Consider the following 21,709-nt stretch of genomic DNA (forward strand, 5'->3'; position numbering starts at 1 on the left):
ACAGGTTTGTTATTGCACAGGGCTGTGAGCACTGTGTGGGCTGAAACAACAACACAGCCAGGATCTAACTGTGTCAGAGGATTCAGGTGGAGAAGGCTTGAGGGTAATCACTGTTCTCACCACCTGTGAAAGCCCTGCTGCATTTGACCTTTGGGTGTCTAATTTTCCCAAGGTGTGAGGAAGAAGGGCCAGGCACAGCTGGGAGCAGATCAGGGCCCAGTTCAAAGACCTGCTGCAAAGCTCAGTGCAGCTGCTGAGCATCCTTCCACCACCTTCAGCAAGCTTTTGCTTTCAAACCTCTCTCCACACTCAGATAAGGACTCTTGGAGGATACTGTTGCATGTTGTGGGACCAACATAACATAAATTTAAACATAACAGCTTTAAATTTCATCTGAGTTATTAGTTAATATGCAAGAACTAGCATGCTGGCATGGGGTTTAAATGCAATAACTGCTTATTTCAGAGCAGCAGTTTCCTCATCTCCCTTCCACCTGCTTCCCCACTCTATGGTTTAACAGAGCTGCTGGGTAGTGGATCTGTCCTGTTTGTGATAGAATTACAATATTTAGTCATTTGGGTGACAAAAGTACAATGGGTTGTTCAGCCAAAGACATGTTCCCTGTCTGTAGTTTGATGAGTGTCTTGTTCAGCAGCAATGTCAGTGTGAGCAGCACTGTTCTCATCAACAGCAGCTTGTTCTCACTTCTGCTCTGCCTTGCAGCTGGGCAAAGAGCTGGTTTGGGGAATACTTTCAAGCTAAAAATAGCTCAGCAAAGCAAAGTGCTGAAAGAACACACTCTTCAAATAACAGAGCGAGTGGTGCAGCTCCCAGTGCCCCTCCTCTGCTGAAGGTAGAGGAGAGCTTCAGGCTGGGTATAAAATGGGTATTGGAGGGTCTTCCTGCAGAAACCAAGTGCTGAGTATGACCTGGTCACATTGTGGAGGTCACTCAAAATGGTTAATAACATTTCATTGTAAAGCAAGAGATTTTCTTTCTTTTTTCCCCCTTTCTTTTCTCCTCTAAAACGGGAATAAAACTCTGGAGCCCTGTGTTCCCACAGAACAAAAAAGCAAAAAGCAATGCTACATATCTACTGTTGAAATTATCCTAAAATCTACTCTGATAGCAACTGCATGAGCAGCAGGAGGGAGTCTGAAATAACCAGCAGACAGAGGCAAATCTCAGCCCAGTGGTGGGGACTGCCACTGACCTGAGACTTTCCTGTCCTAGTGACAGTTGCATACTCCTGGGTGCTTACTGGATTATGATAAAAAAATAAGAAAAAGGGGGGGGGGGAAGATAAGAAAAGAAAAAAGCTAGATTTTTGACTTCACTGTCTGAGCAATCCCTAATACAATGTTTGTGCCTTTTTTCCTCCAGGGAGGCTGAGGCTGGCTGGTCAGCCACCTTTGTGCCCTGTACAAAATGAAACATCTGTAGGCTCGTGACTCAATTTCCTGGGAAGCCAGGAGTGCAGTTCCAGCCATGGCAGTCAGCAAGGACAGGGACAGGATGACAGAGAGACATGTCAGTTCTGTCTCTAGCTCTAGCTCTGTTTCAGAGGGCAACAAACAGATATTGTTCATGGATGGAAGTGTCCCAGAATGCCCTGGCCTCAGCTGGGATGCTCAGGGCTGCACTAAGGTCCTGCAGTGCACTTAATCCATAAACAGTTGCCCCTACAACAGATGCCACTGCAATGTGCAGCTGTGGGATTTGGGTCACTGGAAGAAACCACAGCTGGATTTGCAGAGAGCAGACAAAGTATTGGTGTGTGTGGGCTGTCAGCTGTGTGTCAATTCTCCTCCTCCCCCTGCATGCAAAGGGATTTGAGTGGCCCTTCCTGCCACGGTGTGAGCTGCTGGGAATTTCCGCATGAGGTATGAGTTCTGGAAAACATCCTTCCCTGTCACCTGGAGGCACATACCAAGGACCCTTTGGCAATCTGCAAAGTCTGGGAGGTGACAAATAAACCTCTGCAAGGTGTCTTTGCACTGAGGATTTACCCCAGAGCTGGGGATATGGAGCTGTGAACCTCCTAACCCAGCAGCTCCAGGCAGGAGGGGACATGCTGTGGCACTTTTTGCAAACCCTTTGTAGTGTCAGGCTTGATACCAAGGAGCAGCTTTCTGAATTACTGAAGTAAATCAAGGCAAATGCAGCACTCTGAGTACTCTGTGTAATCCCTGAAGAAAAAAACCTAAATGGCAACAATTTATGGAGCTGCAGATGCTGCTGGGACAGACAGGCCCTGCTGGGAGGTGTGTGTGGCTGCACAGCTGCTCCCAGGCTGCAGGGACCTCACTGGGAATGCTCCCCCTGGCAAGGCAAGCACTTTGTAGTTCTCGCCTGTCACTCACCCACACAGCCTCTCCAAAGGATGGGATATCCCTGCCTGCAGACAGCATTTCACCATCTGCTGTACTATTTTCTGTTCCTCTCGTGCACACTCTTGTTGGCCCAGCATTTTCCAGGGCAGAGTCAGACCAACAGCTTGGCCTCACACTCTCACCAACCTTGGCTGGCCAGAGCCACACCAGCCTTTGCCCACCGCAGGCTCTGAATCCTGCTCCTTACTGCACTCTTATTGGCTTTTAATATTTTGCTTCTTTCAAAATTTCTCTTGAGGTTATCTGTTGATTTTTCAATACAAAGAGTGTTCCTGCTCTCAGTGCAGAGTGAAATGAGAAATTCCATTGGCAGCTCAAACATCTGGCCCAAAAAGTCTAGGGGTGTGAGTCCCCTGGTCTCAGTAATCATCAATTTTGTAGTTCTTTCAGCAGCAGCTCTCACAGTGCTCTGCAAAGCTGGTCTATTTGGTTATCTCTGTTGTACAGAATAGGAGAATGTGACAAACTATCTTGGCTGAAAAACCAGATTTGCAGCCCCTCTGGGAATTTATTCACTTCTCTCTGCAAGTGGTGTTTCAGTAATTCTGTTTTTCTTTGTTTTTTAAATTGGACAGGGTGAGGACTATGACTTGTCACTTGATGCCACTGTGACACTGAGCAATGCAGACAGGCTAACTTACAGGAAAATATAGGCAGGATTTGAGTTTTCAAATGTCATCCTCATATTGTCTGCTCTTCCCCAGAGCTTTCTGGAACCCTCCTTAACTTTGTTTAGGATCCTGTGTTTAGCTATGGTCATGAAAATACAAATAGAATTTGCTGGCAAATTTCACATAGAACAGAATATTCTGATCTTCTGAAAACTGAATAAAATGTAAGAGAAAATTCAATTATGTAACGTCATGTTTGGACATTACAGCTGTGATTTGTTGTGGTACAACATGAACTGTCACTGCTAATGCTCAAGGCTGCCACACAAAACCTTTTTGAGTGCTCTCAGGAAAGGATCCCATGGTGCCACCTCCGTGTTTGTCCTCAGAGTTGTTCCCTGCCTGAGGAGGGACTGCAGGGGAAGGGCAGGCAGAGCTGTGGGAGCTGGCAGTGACTCCCAGAGCTCAGACAGGTCCTGGCTCTGTGCACACACCCTCCCTCAGAGCCATCTTCCTGCCTTTTGCAGCTGCTCCTGTCACTGCAGCTGATGCACAGCAAGTCCCAGCATTGCAGTGCACCAAAACTCCCTGCAAACCCGGAGCCTCCTGCTCCCATCACCCCTAGACCTAAGCTTGGCATTTCCACACCCATCATTCATTCCCTGTTACCTTTTTCCTTTATGGTATAAACAGGCTGAGAAAGGGATTTCTGTAAGCTTAACTGCACAACGCCCATAAATAAAACTTCCCTTACCACATCAGTCCTGGTTTGTTTAACCTTCTCTTGAGAAGGAGGATTTTTCCCCAGTTGGGTGGTATTTGGAAGTGCTGCAGCCACTCCCAGTGATGATTAGAACAAGGCTGCAGTGTAGCCTGGCCAGAATATGGCTTTTGTGGCTCAAATTAGGCTGATCTCTGTGCAACAGGCCAGCTGCTTTCTGCAGAGACTGCTGAGAGGGCCTGGCTTTAATTTTTTTCTTTAACATAATTTCTGAGAAACTAATGAAGTATTAATTCATTCAGAATTTAATTTGCTTAATGAATATGATCATCTCAAGCAAATGACACTGGCGGTTCATCTGTGAGCCACGTAGTTTTGGTTTTGAGAGGTTTTTTTCCTGCCGTGAGGAACTCAGGTTTTATTCTACTCTTTGTTTCTTGCCTGTATTCTGTATAGCTTTATGAAAACAAAGTGACTGACACATCTTTGCAGAACAATGGACTAACTAGACTGTAGTACCTGTTTCTAATATAATTTAAGATTCAGATTTTGCCAACTTGCTGGTTCTTTTTTCCCAGTTGCCTTGATATCCTCTGCATAAGTGGACTTTCAACAGGAGGAGGTCCTCAACCTCCAAAGGTATGGTCCATTTCTTCTTAATTTCACTGGATAAAACCATGAGCATGGATTGATAAACCTGGGGGTCCTTGGTTTTGTTTGTTTGTTTGTTTTATGGTGTGTTGTATGTGAGAGCTAAAGGAAAAGATAGAAAATAAGAGTGCTTTCCAGGAAAAAACCACTCTCCAGAGTCTGGGGAGGTCAAGGAAGTGTGCTGGCCACTTGGATGAGTTAATTATGCTGAAAAATAGATACTGAAGGCAACTTGCAGTACTCCCAAGACCAGGTTATACAGCTTTCCAGCTGGGCACAGGCAATGGAACCAGAGAGACTTAGCTAGAGCCATGTTTTAATAATTGATACAATTGCATATCATCTATTGAGGAAAATCAGTGACCTTCTGTTCTGACCTGTTTTCTCTCCTTCCCCCACTTTCTGTTTTCTACATATTTGTTTCTTTCATTTTTCTCCCCCCTCGCCTTCTCTGAAGTTATTTCAAAAACATAGGAACTGTGCTAGACTGACCCAGTTTTCTCAATATGAAAGCAGCAAGCACAAGCCTGTGATTCCTGGAGGAATTGAGGTCCTGAATGAACCAGGCTACAGAAGTTGTGCTCAGAGCTGCAGGAGGAGGGAACTGTAGTAACTCACAGAATCTGATGAACCAGAAACTGCAGGGTATGAATTACAGTTTCCTTGGATCACATGTGCTGAGAGACAGTTTTCTTGGAAGAGAGCCCAAAAATATGATCAAGTTCTTCATGTGAAAGCACAGGTGATTCATCTGAGAACCCTCCATAAAGCAGGGATAGCTCAGTGCTGTGCCCCAGGGACAGTGTGTGCAGCTGTGGCTCTGCACACTAAGGAGCTTTTTCTTCTCCAAACCAAGCCACATTTCAGACTTTGTGGGAGAAGTGACCATTTAGGTATTCTGCAAGCAATTCAATGCAACAGTCATGGTGGCACTCACTGATATCCAGTCTGCCTATAAATTTGGTTAGGTTTAAAAGTCAAGTGGGAGGAGAACCAACGCAACACCCAAAGTTTACCCCTCTCTTTTGTTCTCAAATGCTTTGAAATGGCACATCTGAAATTGATGTGTTAAAAAAAAAGCAGCCAAACCCCTTTCTGGCTGAGACTGTGCTTACACAGCTCACAGCCTTTCAGCTACACACTGTCCGTCCCATCTGGCTTCTGTTCCAACTAAGTGAAGTAAGTGCTTGGCTTTAAGTGCAGAAGACATTCTTCCTGAATTTCATTAATAGATCTAACCCAAAAAAACATAATCCTAAATCCTCTCAGTGACACAGTGACCATGCCTATACAAAGTGAGGGCTGGCACTGTAAATGCCTGAATCCCTCCCTGCCCAACCCTTGGGTTATCAGGAGCTCACAACTATTACAGCACCTTGTTCTGGTCAGCTTTTCATCCCACAACAGCACAAATCACTGTGACAACCAGAGCAGCTTACTTTGGTCTCCATTGATTAAGCTCTGCAAATTAAATTAAAGTAATTTCTTTCTGTAATTACTTGTACTGCAGACCCACATGAGCTCAAGGACCTGAATCATAATCCAGTGTAAGGTGAACCATTACAGAGCCTTACTGGCATTTTATGCATTTCCTCTTTGCTTTATGACTACTTGTCTGTCATGGTTTGACATGGAAGTGAATTTTTTTCCAGGAAGTTGGGTCAAACCAATCAGTGGTCAGGTTTGGATATTGGCACCTGGAGTGACCACTGAAAGTATGGACACGCCTCTGAGAACACAGGGGGTTAAAAGCAAGAACTCCCAGGGGATCTGTCTCTTTGGTTCCGGTGGTCAGAGAGTGCAGGCTTTCCCCTGCCCAGCCACGGGCTGGGTGCGGGAGGGGAAGCCACGCGGCCTTGTCCAGGTAGGCCGAGGGGCTGAAGGTCTGGAACCGAGCCAGCTCCTGGACGGAAGGGTGGAGAGAAGTGGAGATGCCTTTGTTCCCCCCCCCCCCCCCCGAGGGAAAGTGACAGAGAGCCTGGCGGCACCTGGAAATTTGCCGGCAGAGGAGAAGGATAAGGGGGGGGATGATGTCCAGCGTGGGAGACGGAACGCCGGACTGAGATATCAGCCGTCCAGGGAGTCTGAACGTTTAACCCTTTCCAGGAAATGAGGGCTTTGTAAAATATTACTCCTCCTTGATTTGTAGTGGAAGAGAGACAGTCCAGGACCTGACATGTTAGAAGAAGAAATATTTAGGTGGGAGGAGATGATGAAGTAGCTTTTGGCTGGACTTTTCTTGTTAGCCATGGACTGAACCAAAATCTCCTGCAATGGAGACTGCATTTTAGGGGGATGCAGTGGTGACCCAAGGAGACCTGCTTCAGCTTCTAACAGCACAGGAATGGCAAGAATAGAAGAAAGCTGAGGAGGGAATGGTGATGCCCTCTGTCTTCGGGAAAGAAGATGATTTTCTGTTCTTGGACCCTTGGCCCCAGGGGAAAATGGGGGGGACTGTAGTCCCAAGATGAGAAGCTGAACTGTTGTATCTTTGGGTCCATGGCAAAGCATGCTTAAAGGAGCCCTATGAGCAGTCTGTCCATGCACAGTGGTGAGAGCACTGTGACATGGAAAGGAGAGGGTCACACTGGCAGATTTTCTCCGGGCAGTTGCCATGTGTGACAGGGAAACACAGGAGGTGGCAACTGTGTTTCCTGGGGGGTCTGTGGTACAAGAGAGACTTCTCTCTCCCTTGATAGCTTGAGTATTGATTATCTGAAGGGTGGTAATTTGATCAGGAATCCCGGGTGAAGTTTCATGGTGGGTGTTTTGGAAATTGGGAGGAGGAGGGGTGTTTTAAAAGGTCTTCATCCTGGATTTAGTTTATGTGTTTTCTGTAGTAGTAGTAGTTTAATAAAGTTTTTTTTCCCTTTGTTATTAAGCTTGGGCCTGCTCTGCTCTGTTCCTGATAACATCTCACAGCATTTATTTGGGGAAGGTGCATTTTCATGGGGGTGCTGGCATTGCGCCAGTGTCAAACCATGACATTGTCTCACCACAGGGGTAGAGCCCAGGTCTTCAGGCATGGGGAGGAGCCAAATTTCTGGGAAGGGACCTGAGCTGAGCATGTGATGCTGGTAGTGGGTGGGTTGGCAGGGCAAAACAAGTGCTTGGTTTTCTTCCCAAAAAGGCTTTTTCCTTATTCAATCACACTTGCTTAAGCAGATTTTCTGCAAGTTTATTTATGTGATTATGCGTCCCTGTGATACTTATGGCTTTCTGCACTCTGATTTTTTTTTTATTTCTAGTTTCACTTGTGCCATTTATGTCAGATCTATTCGAGGAATTGACTCTGTGTCCCAGAAAAGGCCCTGTATATTCCTATCTGTGTTTCCACCTGCTGCTCTGCTCTTCTCTTGCCTGCTGTGCTCTGACCTGCTGCCCTTGCCTTCACTGTGCTGTGGAAAACAGGTTTGATTAGGAATTCCCAGCACTGGAGCCAGGGAACTAAAACAGAGCAGTGTAAGGAGATAATGCCTTCCCAGAAGACAATCTTTAATCAGCTGTGCCCTGGGAATTTGGAACTTTATGTTGTTGCCTGGCAGAATTTACTGCCTCTGCAGTGACATTGCCTCATGTTTGCACAAAGATTCCTCAGCAATCCAGGCCTGCACTGAGAGCACCTCTGAGTGCTTGTGTTCAAACCAGGAAATAACCCAGGACAAAGGCAGCCATGGTTCAGCCCTTTATAAATGAATTTGTGTGTTCAAAAATTCTTGCCAGACGAGATGTGGGCTGGTCTGAGACAGCAAATTGCTCATCTTGGTTCAGCTGCAGATCAAGGCTCTTGCCCAGAGCTGACTGGGTGCCCCATAATTAATTGTGCAAGTGCTGCTGAAGCAAGGAAGCACTTCTGGTTCAAGAGCTGCTGTCCAGAGGGCCTGGTAGGATCACACACTCAGGGAGCTCAGGTTTACTTGCTGACCAGGGATTGGTGTTAGTGAGGTTGGTTCTATTCTTGGAGTTTAATACCTGAAAGGGAACAAACCTTTCTCAGTCCTTTAGACAAGAGGACAGTGTCGTCAAGGTACAGCATGTACAGATGCACTTGAACCCTCTCTAGTGCTTTATCTGAACTGCACTGCATCTCCCCTGGACTTTAAAACCATGCAAACAGGAGGCTGAACTTACTCATTGCTTGGCGACCTTAACAACACTTGAGTCTTCTCCCTCTCCTCCTGATTTTTACCCTTGAAGGCTGTCTCAGGAACTCTGGCAGCAAGCACCAACCGCCAGTCTTGACCAGGCCAGTGCTGTCTGTCACTGTGTTCACAGCAGGGTTTCCAGCTGTGTGCCACTGCCTGACACCAAGGAAGAGCATAGGGAATATTCAGGCCTTGGGATCTGGACTTCTTAATCCTGGAGGCAGCACCAAAAACAAATCTCAGCTTCACTTGCACCTCCTCCATTCTTCCTACTGCTCCCCCCTCCATCCCTCACCTCCATCCCTCACAACATGTTTCTTTTCCATAGCCTGAAAAGCAGAGGCCATAACTGAAAAGGGGCAAACCATTAAAAAAATCCCAAATCCTCCCTGAGCACATGGGTGCTGTGCACGCTCCTAATAAAATCCTGCAGCCGTGAGCAGGTCTGACAGCAGCCCCCAGCTGCATCACGTCTTGCTGGAGCAGAACGAGGAGACAGGAGACTCCCTTGGCTCCCCCACGCCCACAGAATTCAATTGTGGCTCTATATTTAGCTCCTGTCTGGTGTGTGGAGCTGAGCCTTGCACACACGCCCACGCTGAGCCTGCTGGGGTTATTTTTAGCATCAGCGAGATGCTTACCTGGATGGTTCCTGCCCAGTAATGAAATGCATTCAATTGTACACAGCTAATTAGTGCTGACAGCTGATCTGTCCTTTGTACCTGCCCCCCTGCCTTTCTGTCTCTGGAATGAATCTGTGTCAAGTCTTCCCAGCCTTCTGAAATTAGGGCAGTTCCCTGGTTTTTAGTCCAGTGACCAGGAGCTGGAGCACAGTTGGACATTCATCAAAAAAAAAATCTTGCTAATCCCCAGGTGAGCTTAGGCTGGGCTCAGTTCAGCATCTCCTCAACTTCTGCATTAGGACTACCAGTAGTCTGTACACTTACCCACATACCACTTGGTCAATCTAAACAAAATGTTCCCTAAAGTTCTGTGCCTTCAGCCCAGTTCCCTGCTGAGTGTCTCAGTCTGAAGGGCTGATGATGCCTTTTCAGTGAGCAAAGCTGCCCTGAGACATTTCTGTGGAGAAGTGGCACTGAATGTGCTGTCCTTGGGAAACATGGCACAGCTTTTGTGCTGTCAGTAGGTGAAACTGTCTTTGTGAGTGCTCTGTGCTGAGCCGTGGTGCTGGTTTGCTTTTAGGCTGCCAGTCTGAAGTGCTTTTTGCTTGGTATTGTTCTGTCTCCAGCAGCATTGTGAACTTCACACTCTGTTACCTGAGGGACAAACCAGGGTCTCATCTGGGTGTGCTTTTAGCTACATCTGCAGTTCCTGGATGAGTCAACTCGAAAATGCTTCTCCAGGAACCTCAGGGCAGCACCACACCTACAGAGTCCAGATGTGGTAACAACTGAATAAAGATTCATCCTGTTCACTTTTTGTTGCCAGGAAACCTTGGTCCAGCATCATCCACTTCCCCAAGCCAATGTTTTCAGTGTGGTAAAGATCAGCTTTAGGTGCTCAAGTTCTGGTTCCTCTGTGTACAAAACCCCTTTGTTCTTCCTGTCTGACTCCTCTGCCCACGTTTCTGTATTTAATTCCTGTCCCCATCATCTTTGAAGTGCCACTTCACACATCATGTGTACTTGTACAAACACCAGAACAAGTGAAGCAGTACATGAAGTGAATATTACAAGTATAATTTTTTCAAGGAATTTGTACTTTCATTGAGACATTGAGTTATACTGGAGTGTCTTTAACTATGGTTACATTCCCAAGAAGCACAAGCACTTCAAGCATTCACTTTCTAAACAGCCAGATATCAAATTTAATTTAACAACCTTTCCCTGAGTCACCCTTCAGTCTAGCAAGTGTTTTACTCCCCCAGGTTTCAGCTGAAACCCCTTCTAGAACAACATGTGTCTGTGAGACAGGAAGCAGATATTGCAATCTTTTGTGTCTTTTCTGCCTCGTGACACAAAGAGCTCTCAACTCACTGAATTCCATCGAGGGCTTATTATCTGTGCTCTGAACACATAATAATGGAACCAAGACCTGTTGGGAGCCCTGTTGCCTAATGCACAGTGGAGTATTCCAAGAGTTCACCATGCTCTGGGGCACTGGGGATGCATGGATTAGTAAGAGAAGCGCTACAGCATGGGGAAAACTGGAATACTGCCATTTTGGAGGGAGGAGGAGGGAAAAGTCCATGTTTCCACAGCAACAAGTGGTAGATTAAATTGGCTGGGAGCACGAAATACAGGAAATACACTTTTCAAAAGCAGCGATGCACATAAATGAATCCTGGAATCTCTCCTTACACCGCTGTCAGTCAATAATAAATCTGAAGTCAGTAGATTTGCACTGCTGTAAAAGTAGCATTTGTCTCAAAATACAGAATTTCCCAATCTCCTTTTTGAGATGAAATGAGTGGGAAGGTGAAGGAAAATAGGGGTTTTAGCTTTGACTTCATAAACACCCATCAGAGTGATAGCAGAGTAGCTTTTCTCAGCAGGTTCACAGCTGCTGTTGAAATGTGTTACAGCCAAAACCACTTAAATAATACAGTGGTTTTGAGAGGATGCTATTCTTTTGTCTCCCCATTTTTAAAGCTATATAAACACCATTATTTGGTGTATTTTTGCACATTATCTATGTCAGTACATCTTTCCCTCCAGAGTACAGAGCGAGGCTGTGTTAACTGTGGGGCTGAGGCAATTTGCTAGACAGCTACAGACCATCAAACCCCTGCAACTGTGAAAAATATCGACCCTGTTAACAACTGCCTGGTTATGTGCCATTCTTACGCAGTCAGCCATTGAATAACTACTTGTTAATCTGCCCACAGAATCATTCTTCCTGCTAAACACAGATCTATAGCCTGATGGTACACGTGGATTCCTGATTTGCTGTTATCTAAGCATTGCTATTGCAGCAGCAGTGCTGCTCCTTTCTGCACACATAGTGGCAAAGCCCTGGAGAAAACAGACATTTCTACTGGATCCCAACTCCCAGGCAGCACTTCCCACCCCAGCACTACATTCCTTAGCTATAAACCTCCAAGTTGTCACACAGAGACTGTGCTGCACAAGTACCAGTGAAATGAATGAGTGCAAACACCTCAAAAGCTCATCCAAGAATTTCACTCTTCCCAGTTTGGTTTCATTTCCACACCATAGCCAGGCTTTGCTCTGAGTGTGGGCTCTGGGTTTTGTGGGGTGAGTCCTAGTCAGAAACTCCAAAGGGTATCTCTAGGCCTTCTGGCCTTTGCCAGAATTCACTTTTACTTTGTTGGTTGGCCGTTGGGTTTTTTGGACACCCACTTGCTTTTCCTGGTGTTGTAAATATTTTCCTGCGTTCATCCACCACCTGAGCTTGTTTGCACGGTCATGTTCTATTCTGGTGGATGAGTTAAGAGCTGAGCCGAGCTCTGCCAGCACATATGTGCTGGAAGTTGTGTGGGAGACTGCTCCCAATCTGTTTTGCCTTTTTTTCCTGGCTATTCCAGCAATCTCTGTGCCGTCTGTTCCCCAAAATGTGCTCAATCCTCCATGTTCCAGGAAGAAGGAACCAAATTAAGGCCTGACTTCCAACACTTGGAACAAAGATGGCTTTTAGCCATCCTCTAGACATCACCAGTGATACTGATGGGCAGCACCCCAGATTGCTGCATGAGATCACAGCAGGCAGGGGAGGCTCCCTTAGCTGCATTCACCTACACACAGCAAATTTCCTGCCTCCTGGTCGTGGCCAGCCCCTTTCACCTGTCTTATGCAAGCCCTTGGACTGACATTTGACTCTAGGGATGTATCCCTTACAGTATTTCTTTAGGCTCATTATTAAGCAAGACAAATGATAAATGAAAATAAAGGGATAAAGGCTGTAGTTCCAGCAGCTGAAGCTGCAATTCCATCAGACTTTCGGACTAAGAGAAGTCAGGCAGGGTTGAAAAGAGATGTGACCTTGTAGGCATTTCAGCAATAGGAGATGGGGCTGGGTATGACAATCTTCTCATTCAGTGAATAGTTTGTGATGGTTGAATTGGTTTTAGGGATGGAGTAGGGTGGAAACCATTTTTTGTGTATTTTAAAGCAATCAAATTAGGCTCTTGATATAGGAAGAAATCTCATAAGTTATCAAATGGCCAAAATAATGGAATTAATGATATTGGGGTGCAATGTGAAGTCTTTCCCTGAACTGCATGCACAAAGCTTGCAAGATCAGGGTGATCAAGGCCCATCTTTGCTTCCTTAAGTGATGGGTATTAATGGGACACACCTCTCATCTGCTCTGTCTATAACTCTTGGAATTCAGTGCACATTGTAGGGAGATCTTTTCTGCTTGTCTGGATGAACATGTTTCCTGTGGCAGGGCCTGCCACCTGCACTGAGTTGTGCAGCCCCGGGCACAAAGCACTGCTCCCCTTCGGGTACAAAGTGCTGCTGTGCAGTCACTGAGACTGGAGGGACCATAACTCCATCTCAGCTGTTGCAGGGGCACTATGAAAGGCACCCAAAACCTCCTCTGTGTTCCCTCAGCAGCTCGTTCCTTAGCTGAGGGCAGGAGTGGTGAAGGCAGAGATGTTCTCCTCCATAAACTCTGGTCCATTAGGACTTGTGCTCTGATCCACACATTTGTTCTCATTCCCTGTCCCTGGAGGTAAAGTTTAATCAAAAGCATGCACATGAATGATTTAGTCTAAATATCAATAAATGTTTCCTTCAGGAGAGGCTTGAGATATTTAATATTTAATAAGCCTTGAAAATGAATTTCTATGCATGTTTCCCAATTTGATTCCAAGCAGCGCTCGCTGTCCCTGTGTGGGCAGCACAGCACAGATTATTTAACAATCCACTTTGTCTCCTCTAAAATATTCATGTTTGCAGATATCCAAATGCAGCCCTAAAAAAAGCACACACAAAAGCCAAATGGTGCAGTCTGAGCCTCCCAGTTACCTTCAGTCTTTGCTTTAGGCTGCACACCACAGTGATGCTGTTTCTCTCACAGCTCTCCCCTGTTGCCCTGGTTACTGATCAAACCAGAGCATCCCTTGCTGTGCCTGCAGCTGGATTTACACAGGCACCTTCCCAGGTGAGGGCAATGCTGCCTCTGCCTTAAGGCACCAGTGCAGCTACCAGTGCAGCAGCTTTCCCTTGGGCAAATAAATATGCAGCTCCAACAACTGCCTTTGTCCTCACATTCAGCTTGAGCTGACAAAGCCAAATCTGGTTGATAAATAATTATACTACTATTTTTGTTAAAGCACTGGGTTTCCTGGAGGACCTCCAAATCCTGATTGCAGCAGCCGAGCTGCAGGTAGATTTGGCAGGATTTTGTCTCCCAAATTGACTTCTGTCTTGTTTTCCCTTGAAATCCAGGCAATCCTGACTGAAGAGAGAGTTAAAACTTTTTCTCCTGTGGCTGACTGACAGTTGAAAATGTGCTGTATTGGTTTGTGGATGGTTCCCTGCAGGCAATAGACCTGGGTGTGGGTGGCAGTGCCTCTGACAGGGCTCAGAGGATGCTCCATTGTAAAGGGAGGCTCCTCCCTGTTCTCATTCACAACACTTACTTTGAGAGTTTCATTTCAATTTGCTGCCGGATTTCCTGTCTTTCCTCATCCGTTCTCCTTGGGAAAATATTCCTGTCTTCCAGCTCCTGCTTACTCGGTCTGTTCCGTAGTTTTACTGCCAGCAGTTCTTTCTTGCATTTTCTTGGCAAAGTACCTGGGACACGCATTGAAAGGAAAGTTATTAGAAAGGCAGCTCCTGGGGATGAAACAGGAACTTCTGGAGAGCAGGAATGGCACAGAGTGACAGTGATCTGTGTGGTGCTGTGCAAGGAGCAGTTGTACACATTAATGTCAGAAAGCAGCACTGCAGCTGAGCTCAGACACAAAAGCACTGAAAATGCAGAAGAAACATATTCTTCAGGGCATGCAGGAACTGCAGTTAAATCTTTGTTTCATCTTGCAAGCATGGTGTGTGATAGGAGGTTAATTTGTTTTGGTTCCTTTTTGCTTTGAAGGGTTTGAGTTTTTTTAAATTTAATGCTTCACCTTTTCTAGAGAAGGTCACCTCATCTTTAAAGAAAATGACATTTAATTGGTATTTTTGTTTGGCATTTGAGATAGGATTAAAGTCTATTTTTTAAAGGATGCTCTGGAGGTTGGCAAGATTCTAAATCCTAAATAGGTTCTTATTCCCAAATACTGGGGTTTTATTTGCTAGGGATCTGTGGACCTCCTTTTTTATTATCACTACTGATCTCAAATTTCTTTATGCAGAGGGAGAAGTCTGTACAGCCTTCTTCCCACATTTACCTTTGGAAAGAGTGGAGCACAGTAATTTTGGTCTCCATGTGTGAGCAGTGAAAAATCTCTTGGTAGTTGCATTGATCTAAAGTTAAACTTTTCAGAAACCATAATCAGCTCAAAACCCCTTTTGGAGCCTAAAAAGCTGTGCCCTTATTTAGCACCTTCCTTGAGTGCTCTCACAGTCTGTTGCAAGTATTAATTAAATTAAACCACGCAGCCCTGTCTGAAGTAGCAGATATACATTTAACAGATGGGTAGGGAAGTGAAATGATTTGGCTGCTGCCACACAGAGCCTTCTGCTAACTGAATATCTGACTCCATCAGAAGCATCACAAAGCCCCAGACTGGAGACTCTGACAGGGATTCTCACCACGCTGGGAGTGGGTGCAGAGGAACCAACAGAATTCCTGCTGGAAAGAACCTGAAGGACATTCAGGGCTAGAAAACTCCTGGGAATCCCTGCACACACTCCCAGTTTCACCTGAGTATTTTAAAGAGGTCACAGGAGGAATTTGGTCATGTCAGGAGGTTTCTGTGGACAAGGAGCTCTGTGTGTCTACGGGAGCTGCAGCACTGTCCAGTGCAGAGTGTCCAGGGCAGGGCACCTTGGGAGCATGGACAGTGATATAATCTATAGGATTTTTGTCATTGACTTCAAAGGAAGTGGGGTCAAAATCCTAATTAACAGTGTCAGCTCCTTCTGTCAATCAAAGATGGACAGTTCGTAATGAAACACCATTTACCAGAATAGTTTAAAATGCAAGTATACATGCAAAATCTATATATTAAAAGACAATAAGGGCATGAATAAAACAAAACTAGAGAACAAAGAGAAAATAAAGCCCCAAGCTATTCTTCTCCACATACATTTTCAGCACCCTGAGACAAATTCCTTCCTGATCACTACCTCAGTAGAAACTGGACCTGCAAACACCCTTATTTAAGTATTCTTTTTCTAAGGGTTATTTTTCTTAGTCAGTCAGGCACATTCAGAGCCGGTCTGCCCCCTGACCGTCTATCTCAGGCTGGATTGTTTCATGATTTATCACACCTCAGCTAGGTCAACAAGAAATGCTTGGGAAATTCACACCCTTTTCATGTTCATGCTGCAGGTTCCTGGAAAAACTCCCTGTTTCAATTCAGTCGAATCATGGCATTTAATTTCCTGCATGTTTACTGTTCTTTTTATCTTATTCACTGTTCTATCAATCAAAAAGCAAATCCTAACACTGCCTGATGCTGGACAGACCTTGATTGCACCAGTTATCAGTTGTGAGCTATGTTCTAGTAACATTGTTTTTTAAGCTCATCTTGCCTTGCATTTTCAGAGGTTTCAAATAATGATTTATTGAGTAGAACAGAAAACCAAGGCATAATTCCTCACTTTTTCCAGAGTTATGTGACGTGTCTGTACCTCCCTGTAGCCCCAGGGCTGTGGCACTGTGCCCTGTGGTGGTGGCAGTGGCAGAGCAGGTGATTGCTAAGGCAGGACAGGGACTGTAAAGCAGCTCAGCATTAATGGATAGTTTTACTCCCTGACTTGGAAACCAGCCCAGATCTCTTCAAACCAGAAGGAATCTGGAGATGTTTAGGGAATTGTTCTGGTGCTGTCCCTGGGAACACTGGCACCAGCAGTGCCTCCACACCAGAAATGACTTGGGAATGTCCCAGCTTGCTCTGGGACATCAGTCAGAGCTCAGCATCCTCTGTGCCAAGCAGCAGTGTTGTTGCAGCAACAATAATGCCAAAATATCTTTAAAGCAGCTCTGTTTTTCTCGGGGGGCCTCAGCCACCCCCAGTACACCACCACTGTCCTTCAACTGCAGGTATTTTCCAGAACTCCAGCACTTATTGTGGAAAGCCCAGAGCTGCTTCTAGATATCACAGAAACTTGCACAATAACCAGTGCCCTCCTATCATCATAATAATGAATAATTATTTGTTAAATATAGAGAGATTCACCGTCAATAGTTAAATATTCAGATTTGGTTTTGCTCGTAGGGGATAATGTATATTTTGCCTGGCTGCCTCTAGCTCTTAGAATTTTTATCAAAAGAGACCACTTTTACATATAAAGCCAGAAAAAAAAAGTAGAATTTAAAAGGTGTTTTTTGTGTTTTAAGCTATCCTTAAATGCACAGCAATTAAGCAAGGGAGTCTTTTCTTTTGCCTTACCTCAGGGGTCTGTTCTGTTACTTGATGTCTTAAGATACAGCAGCAGAACTCATGTCCTGTCTGCTGGCTCATGCTTTCAAAGACATCTTTTAAAATTCATCTTTCATCTGCTATAACAATTATTTTTTGATAAATTGTTTCTGCCTGCCTTCTTTTAATGCATTCATGAAGAGAGCAAAGGATTCATTTCAGATTGAATCTGTCTTGCTAACATGGAAAACATTAAAAACCTTGAATGACAAATTTTCTAATGAGAGCTGATTATTTTGCCAAAGCTCACTTAAATAATTGCACAGGATTATAAAATGCATTCCCCACATGTCTCAAGGAGGGATAAAATGGACCAGATGGAGAGACACTTTATTCTTTAAGATATTTTCTCTACATGTTTGTCCTTCCTAGATTGATTGGTCTCTATCACTTTTCCATGTACCATCACTGCATGGAAAAATAGCTCTGAAATTCCAGAAGACGGCCAGCATTGGCACAGGGTGTACAGAAAGCTCTGGCTGCTCACAGGGGGATGTCTGGGAGTGCTGCTGTTCATACAGAGCAGCCCCAGGGTGCACCAGTAACTGAGAGGGTAAAGCACAGTGATACACCTCATGTGCAACACCTGGAGGACAGTCACAATCACCGTGACTCCAGTTTAACTTCAGCTTTTCACCAGGGTTCCTTCAAAAAGCTGATGTGACAGTAGAGGAATTTATCCTTCCCAATATTTTCTGCTGCCTTTAGAGCATTCTCTTCGGTTGTGAGAGTTATCTTTGTAATACAGTGATTTTGCTTACCAGAAATAACAGAGTCGTTCAAAACTTCCTCATCCTGATAAAAAACACACTCTTCCTTGAGCTCTGAGTTCATGATCATGTTTTCTTTGTTCTCATCTGACTCTTTAACTGAGTTCCTCTTGTTTTCTGAGTCACTGCCATAACTCAGCGAGTTCTCCTTCTCTTTGTTGCGTTCCATACTCGACGTTCTCGAGGGACGGACATCCACCCTTTTTTTTGGAGAGCCTTTGCTTTCTCTTCCATGGAAGCTGTGGGTGGAAGATGCACAGGCCAGATTTTACAAAGATTGTTTTATTGCTGCAGTAGAAACTTACATGAGAATGAGAAAAACGTCCTGTAACTGGTAAAGGGCAGGGCAGGGAGTTCAGCATGGACCAACACAGGATGGCTTTTTCAAGTTCAGAATGGCTAATGTGGATCTACTTTCCTGTCTCTGCCATTAAAGAGACATGGATGGGTGGTGAATAATGTTTTTCTTTGATATATGGTCACAAGATACACTGTAGCGATTAAAAACCCCACAAGAACACACCCTTCTAATGTAAAACATGCATGGCATGAAATAAGACCATTCATATGACATTGTATGATCATGACAAAGGTTTAACAGGGCCTGGAAATGACATCATGTGAATCTGGTCCCTGGGCCAGTAGTTGTTAGGGAACTGAGAAATTATACCAACTTCACTCCAAAGCTCTGGGATGGCAAAAGTTATCTCTGTCCTCCTCTGATCCACAGGAGGGCTTATAATGAAACCCAGATAAAGCACCCAATGTACTCCCACAAAAACATTTGTATTAAAAATGGATCTTGTATGTGCTCCTGTGTCAGCCAAGAGACACAGAAATTGCAGCATTTCTCATGTGACACAGAAATTGCAGCATTTCTCATGTGTAGAGTACTTGGAACAGGATGTGCCTTTGCTACTGTAATTCGGTATCTTGTGGGGAAGATTTTCTTTTGCAGTAGATCAAGGACTATCACCTCATTATACCTGAATCCTACTCCTGTGCCAAAGTAGCCTCCTTATAAAGGAGGAACATACAATGAAATAGCTGCCAAATGAAGCACTTTAACCAGGGATGTTTGTTCCAAGCAGTGACACCACGAGGAAGGCAAACCCAAGCTGTAGCAGCAATTAAAACATTAACAAGAGGATAGGAATATTTTCCAAGAAAAATGAAGTGGTGGGATGAGTGTCCTCATGCAGCCCTGTGCCTGCAGGCTGTAGGTACCTGTCCTGCCGGTGTTTGGTGGCCAGAGCCCTGTGGAGTTCTTCAATGACTCTGCTGGGAGGTAAAGGCAGATGAACAGCAGCCAGGTGAGGGGAACCAGTGGGCGTTGTTACCTGGCCTCTGCCATGGGGCTCGGAGCTTTTCTGGCCAGAGGGGTGGAAGAGGGCAGCTTGTCCTGAGATTTGGGAGGAACCCACAATGACATAGTTCTTCAGGATGGTGGAAGGAGGAGATTTCATGGCTGGATCATCCATTTCACTTCCTGCTGTCAAAACACAAGAGGGGAAGAGGTTGTGCAATGCTTTTTCTGTTTTGTCCTTTTTGCGCAGAGTCTGCACTGAACTTAATTTGTTGTATTGAACAGAGGATAAATGGTGATGTTTTGCTCTTGCTGTGAGGTAACTGGCTGAGTAACTGAGTTCAGAAGGCTCTTGCTGCACCACTCCAGATCTTTAATCTAGCAAAACAGTTGCCTCTCCCACTTCCCCTCTTTCTCACAGGATCAGATTCTTCTTTTTCCCAGCCTACCACTGCATTTTTGCTTGCCCACACTGCTAACACTTCCTAACCACCAAATGCTTGGGCTGTGGTGGCTTTCCAATCTAGCATTTTCTCTGCTGGTCTCTGGCAGACTGTATTAAAATTTATGTCCTGTGGTTCTGAGTCTGGACAAAATGTACCAGTGCCTATTAGCTGCTCCTCTGTGATTGCTGCACAGCCCAGACCTCTGTCTTTCATATGCCCGTGGAGAAAATGCCAAAATCATTATAATATGAGGATAATGTTTGCACAACAAAACTTGCCAAATGACATACAAATGAAAGATGGGGTACTGAGCACTAACAAGAAAAAAGAAGGGTGGGGCAATCTAATCTCTTTTTATCCCCAGATTCAGCTATTTTCTATGCAAACCTTTTGTCTGAAATTAGAGTTACACATTTAGACCGATTTATACGTTTCCTAGCATTTGAGTCTGAGGCACAGTGGACATTTCCCTGGTTGTAAATTTGGTGGCTTCACACAATATCCCTTAGGATAACTGAACATCTGGCCTGGAGAAGATGCTGCTTCGTTTTTCTGTTCTGCAGTCCTCTTCCCCTTTCCCCCTCCCCTATATCCGTGTCCCACGCCTCTGGCACATGGGGTTGTTTACACCAGCAGCTCAGGCTGGGTGGATAAAAGCAATTCGAGCTCCTCATCCCAGAGTATTTCTTGTCCCTTGTTGCCACCTAGTGCTTCACACAGGAATATAAACTGGCACAGCTTGCGCAGCATTGGTACAAACATGCTTTCACAGGTAATTTTTCCTTTTTATTCTCTTCCTTTGGAGATAAATCCTTCAATTCATAGCAGAGAAAAACTTCTGCTCAGGCCAGGATTATCCTGAAGTAGTCCTGTAACAAGGACTTGGTTCCAGTTAGCAGAAACTTGCTAGAAAACTGGAGAGGGCAAAAAATACTAACTTCAGTTATTAAATATCTCCTCTCAGAACCAGCGTCCTGCATAAGGGTTACCAAAAATATGCATTTTCTTAAGTTTGCTTAGAAAGAGCTCCTGAAATCATAAACAAAGTCAAACACTGAAAATCTGAGTGTGGCAACACTAAGCCTGGTCTCTTTTCGTGTTTGTGGGGTGAGGAGGAGTGCATCCTTCAGTGAGGAGAGCTGCATCCACAACAAAATCTCTCTTGTAAGGAAGGTCTAACGCTACTTTTTTCATCTCTGGAGGGTGTTTGTGCACGTGTGTGTCCCTCCAGCCCAGAACCCTTAGGAATGGCTTTGTTCATTTCTATTCAAACTAGCCCAGAAGTTACCCTGTTTAAAATCTGGGGAGTCTGAAGGCTCAGGGGCATTGCTCTAAGAGTCAGTGCCTGATGTGCAGTGTGTGAGCCACCTTCCCACCCCAGAGCTCCATCTGCCCCCAGCCAGGAGACAGCCCAGCTCTGCTGAGCAAAGCTGGGTTTGGTACTCAAGGGGGGTTTGATTCTGTGCTGCTGTGGAGATGGGTAGCTCATAAATCATAAATTGATTTCTGCTCAATTGCTGCCCAGTGAATCATGGCCTGAGGGGATGGACAAAACCACCTCCTGAGCCATTTCATCTCTGTGCACAGAGAGAGGGTGTCTGTGTTTCTTCAGAGCAAGAGCCAGGGTTCAGCTCAACCCCAAAGCAGGGAAAGAGAAGACTTTGTTTTGTCTTTACACCAGCTCATTCCTGGAACTGGTCGAGGGCCAATTTCATCCTCATTGCAGCTTTGGACAATATTGAGAATTTCCTGAGATCACACCTTATTTGTCCTAATGACAGATGTTCAGTGAATAATCTTGCAAAGTGATGTCTTGGCACCTTGCCCTGTTCCTCCTCTCTCTGATTAATTGGTGCTTGACTTACTCCTCACTCCTCTGCTGACAGCATCCCTAGCATTGTTAAGGGAGGGAAAAAACTAAACACAAAAGAGCTTTTCAACCTCTTCATCTTCCTTTTCTTTCATAGTTGCCCTTTCTCTCTCCCCACACTTTTGTATTTCCTCTCACTCACTGACAGTATTTGTTTAATTTTAACTTAGCACTGCCCCCACATCCCCACAAAAATAAACATGTATAATCACTACTGGAAAAGGGTCTAGAGTTACTGGAGTCACTGAGAAAATTAAAAGTTTTTCTTTGTGGAA

At 45.1% G+C, this 21,709-nt stretch overlaps 1 protein-coding gene across 3 annotated transcripts in view; it reads right to left on the minus strand.

Annotated features, from left to right (window-relative positions):
- PHACTR3 (phosphatase and actin regulator 3) overlaps positions 1 to 21,709 on the minus strand; it is a 101,714-nt gene that overhangs the window by 15,643 nt on the left and 64,362 nt on the right. For 2 of the 3 annotated variants that reach the window (XM_053992718.1, XM_053992720.1), the window contains exons 6-8: positions 19,040 to 19,304; positions 17,804 to 18,051; positions 14,094 to 14,247 (exon numbers count right to left, since the gene is read on the minus strand). In XM_053992718.1, the coding sequence (XP_053848693.1) occupies positions 14,094 to 14,247; positions 17,804 to 18,051; positions 19,040 to 19,304 (667 nt within the window). The remainder of the gene's footprint in view (positions 1 to 14,093; positions 14,248 to 17,803; positions 18,052 to 19,039; positions 19,305 to 21,709) is intronic. The other variant, XM_053992719.1, reaches the window with a different exon arrangement.

Source organism: Vidua macroura, chromosome 17, assembly GCF_024509145.1.
Source record: "Vidua macroura isolate BioBank_ID:100142 chromosome 17, ASM2450914v1, whole genome shotgun sequence".
NCBI lineage: Eukaryota > Metazoa > Chordata > Aves > Passeriformes > Viduidae > Vidua > Vidua macroura.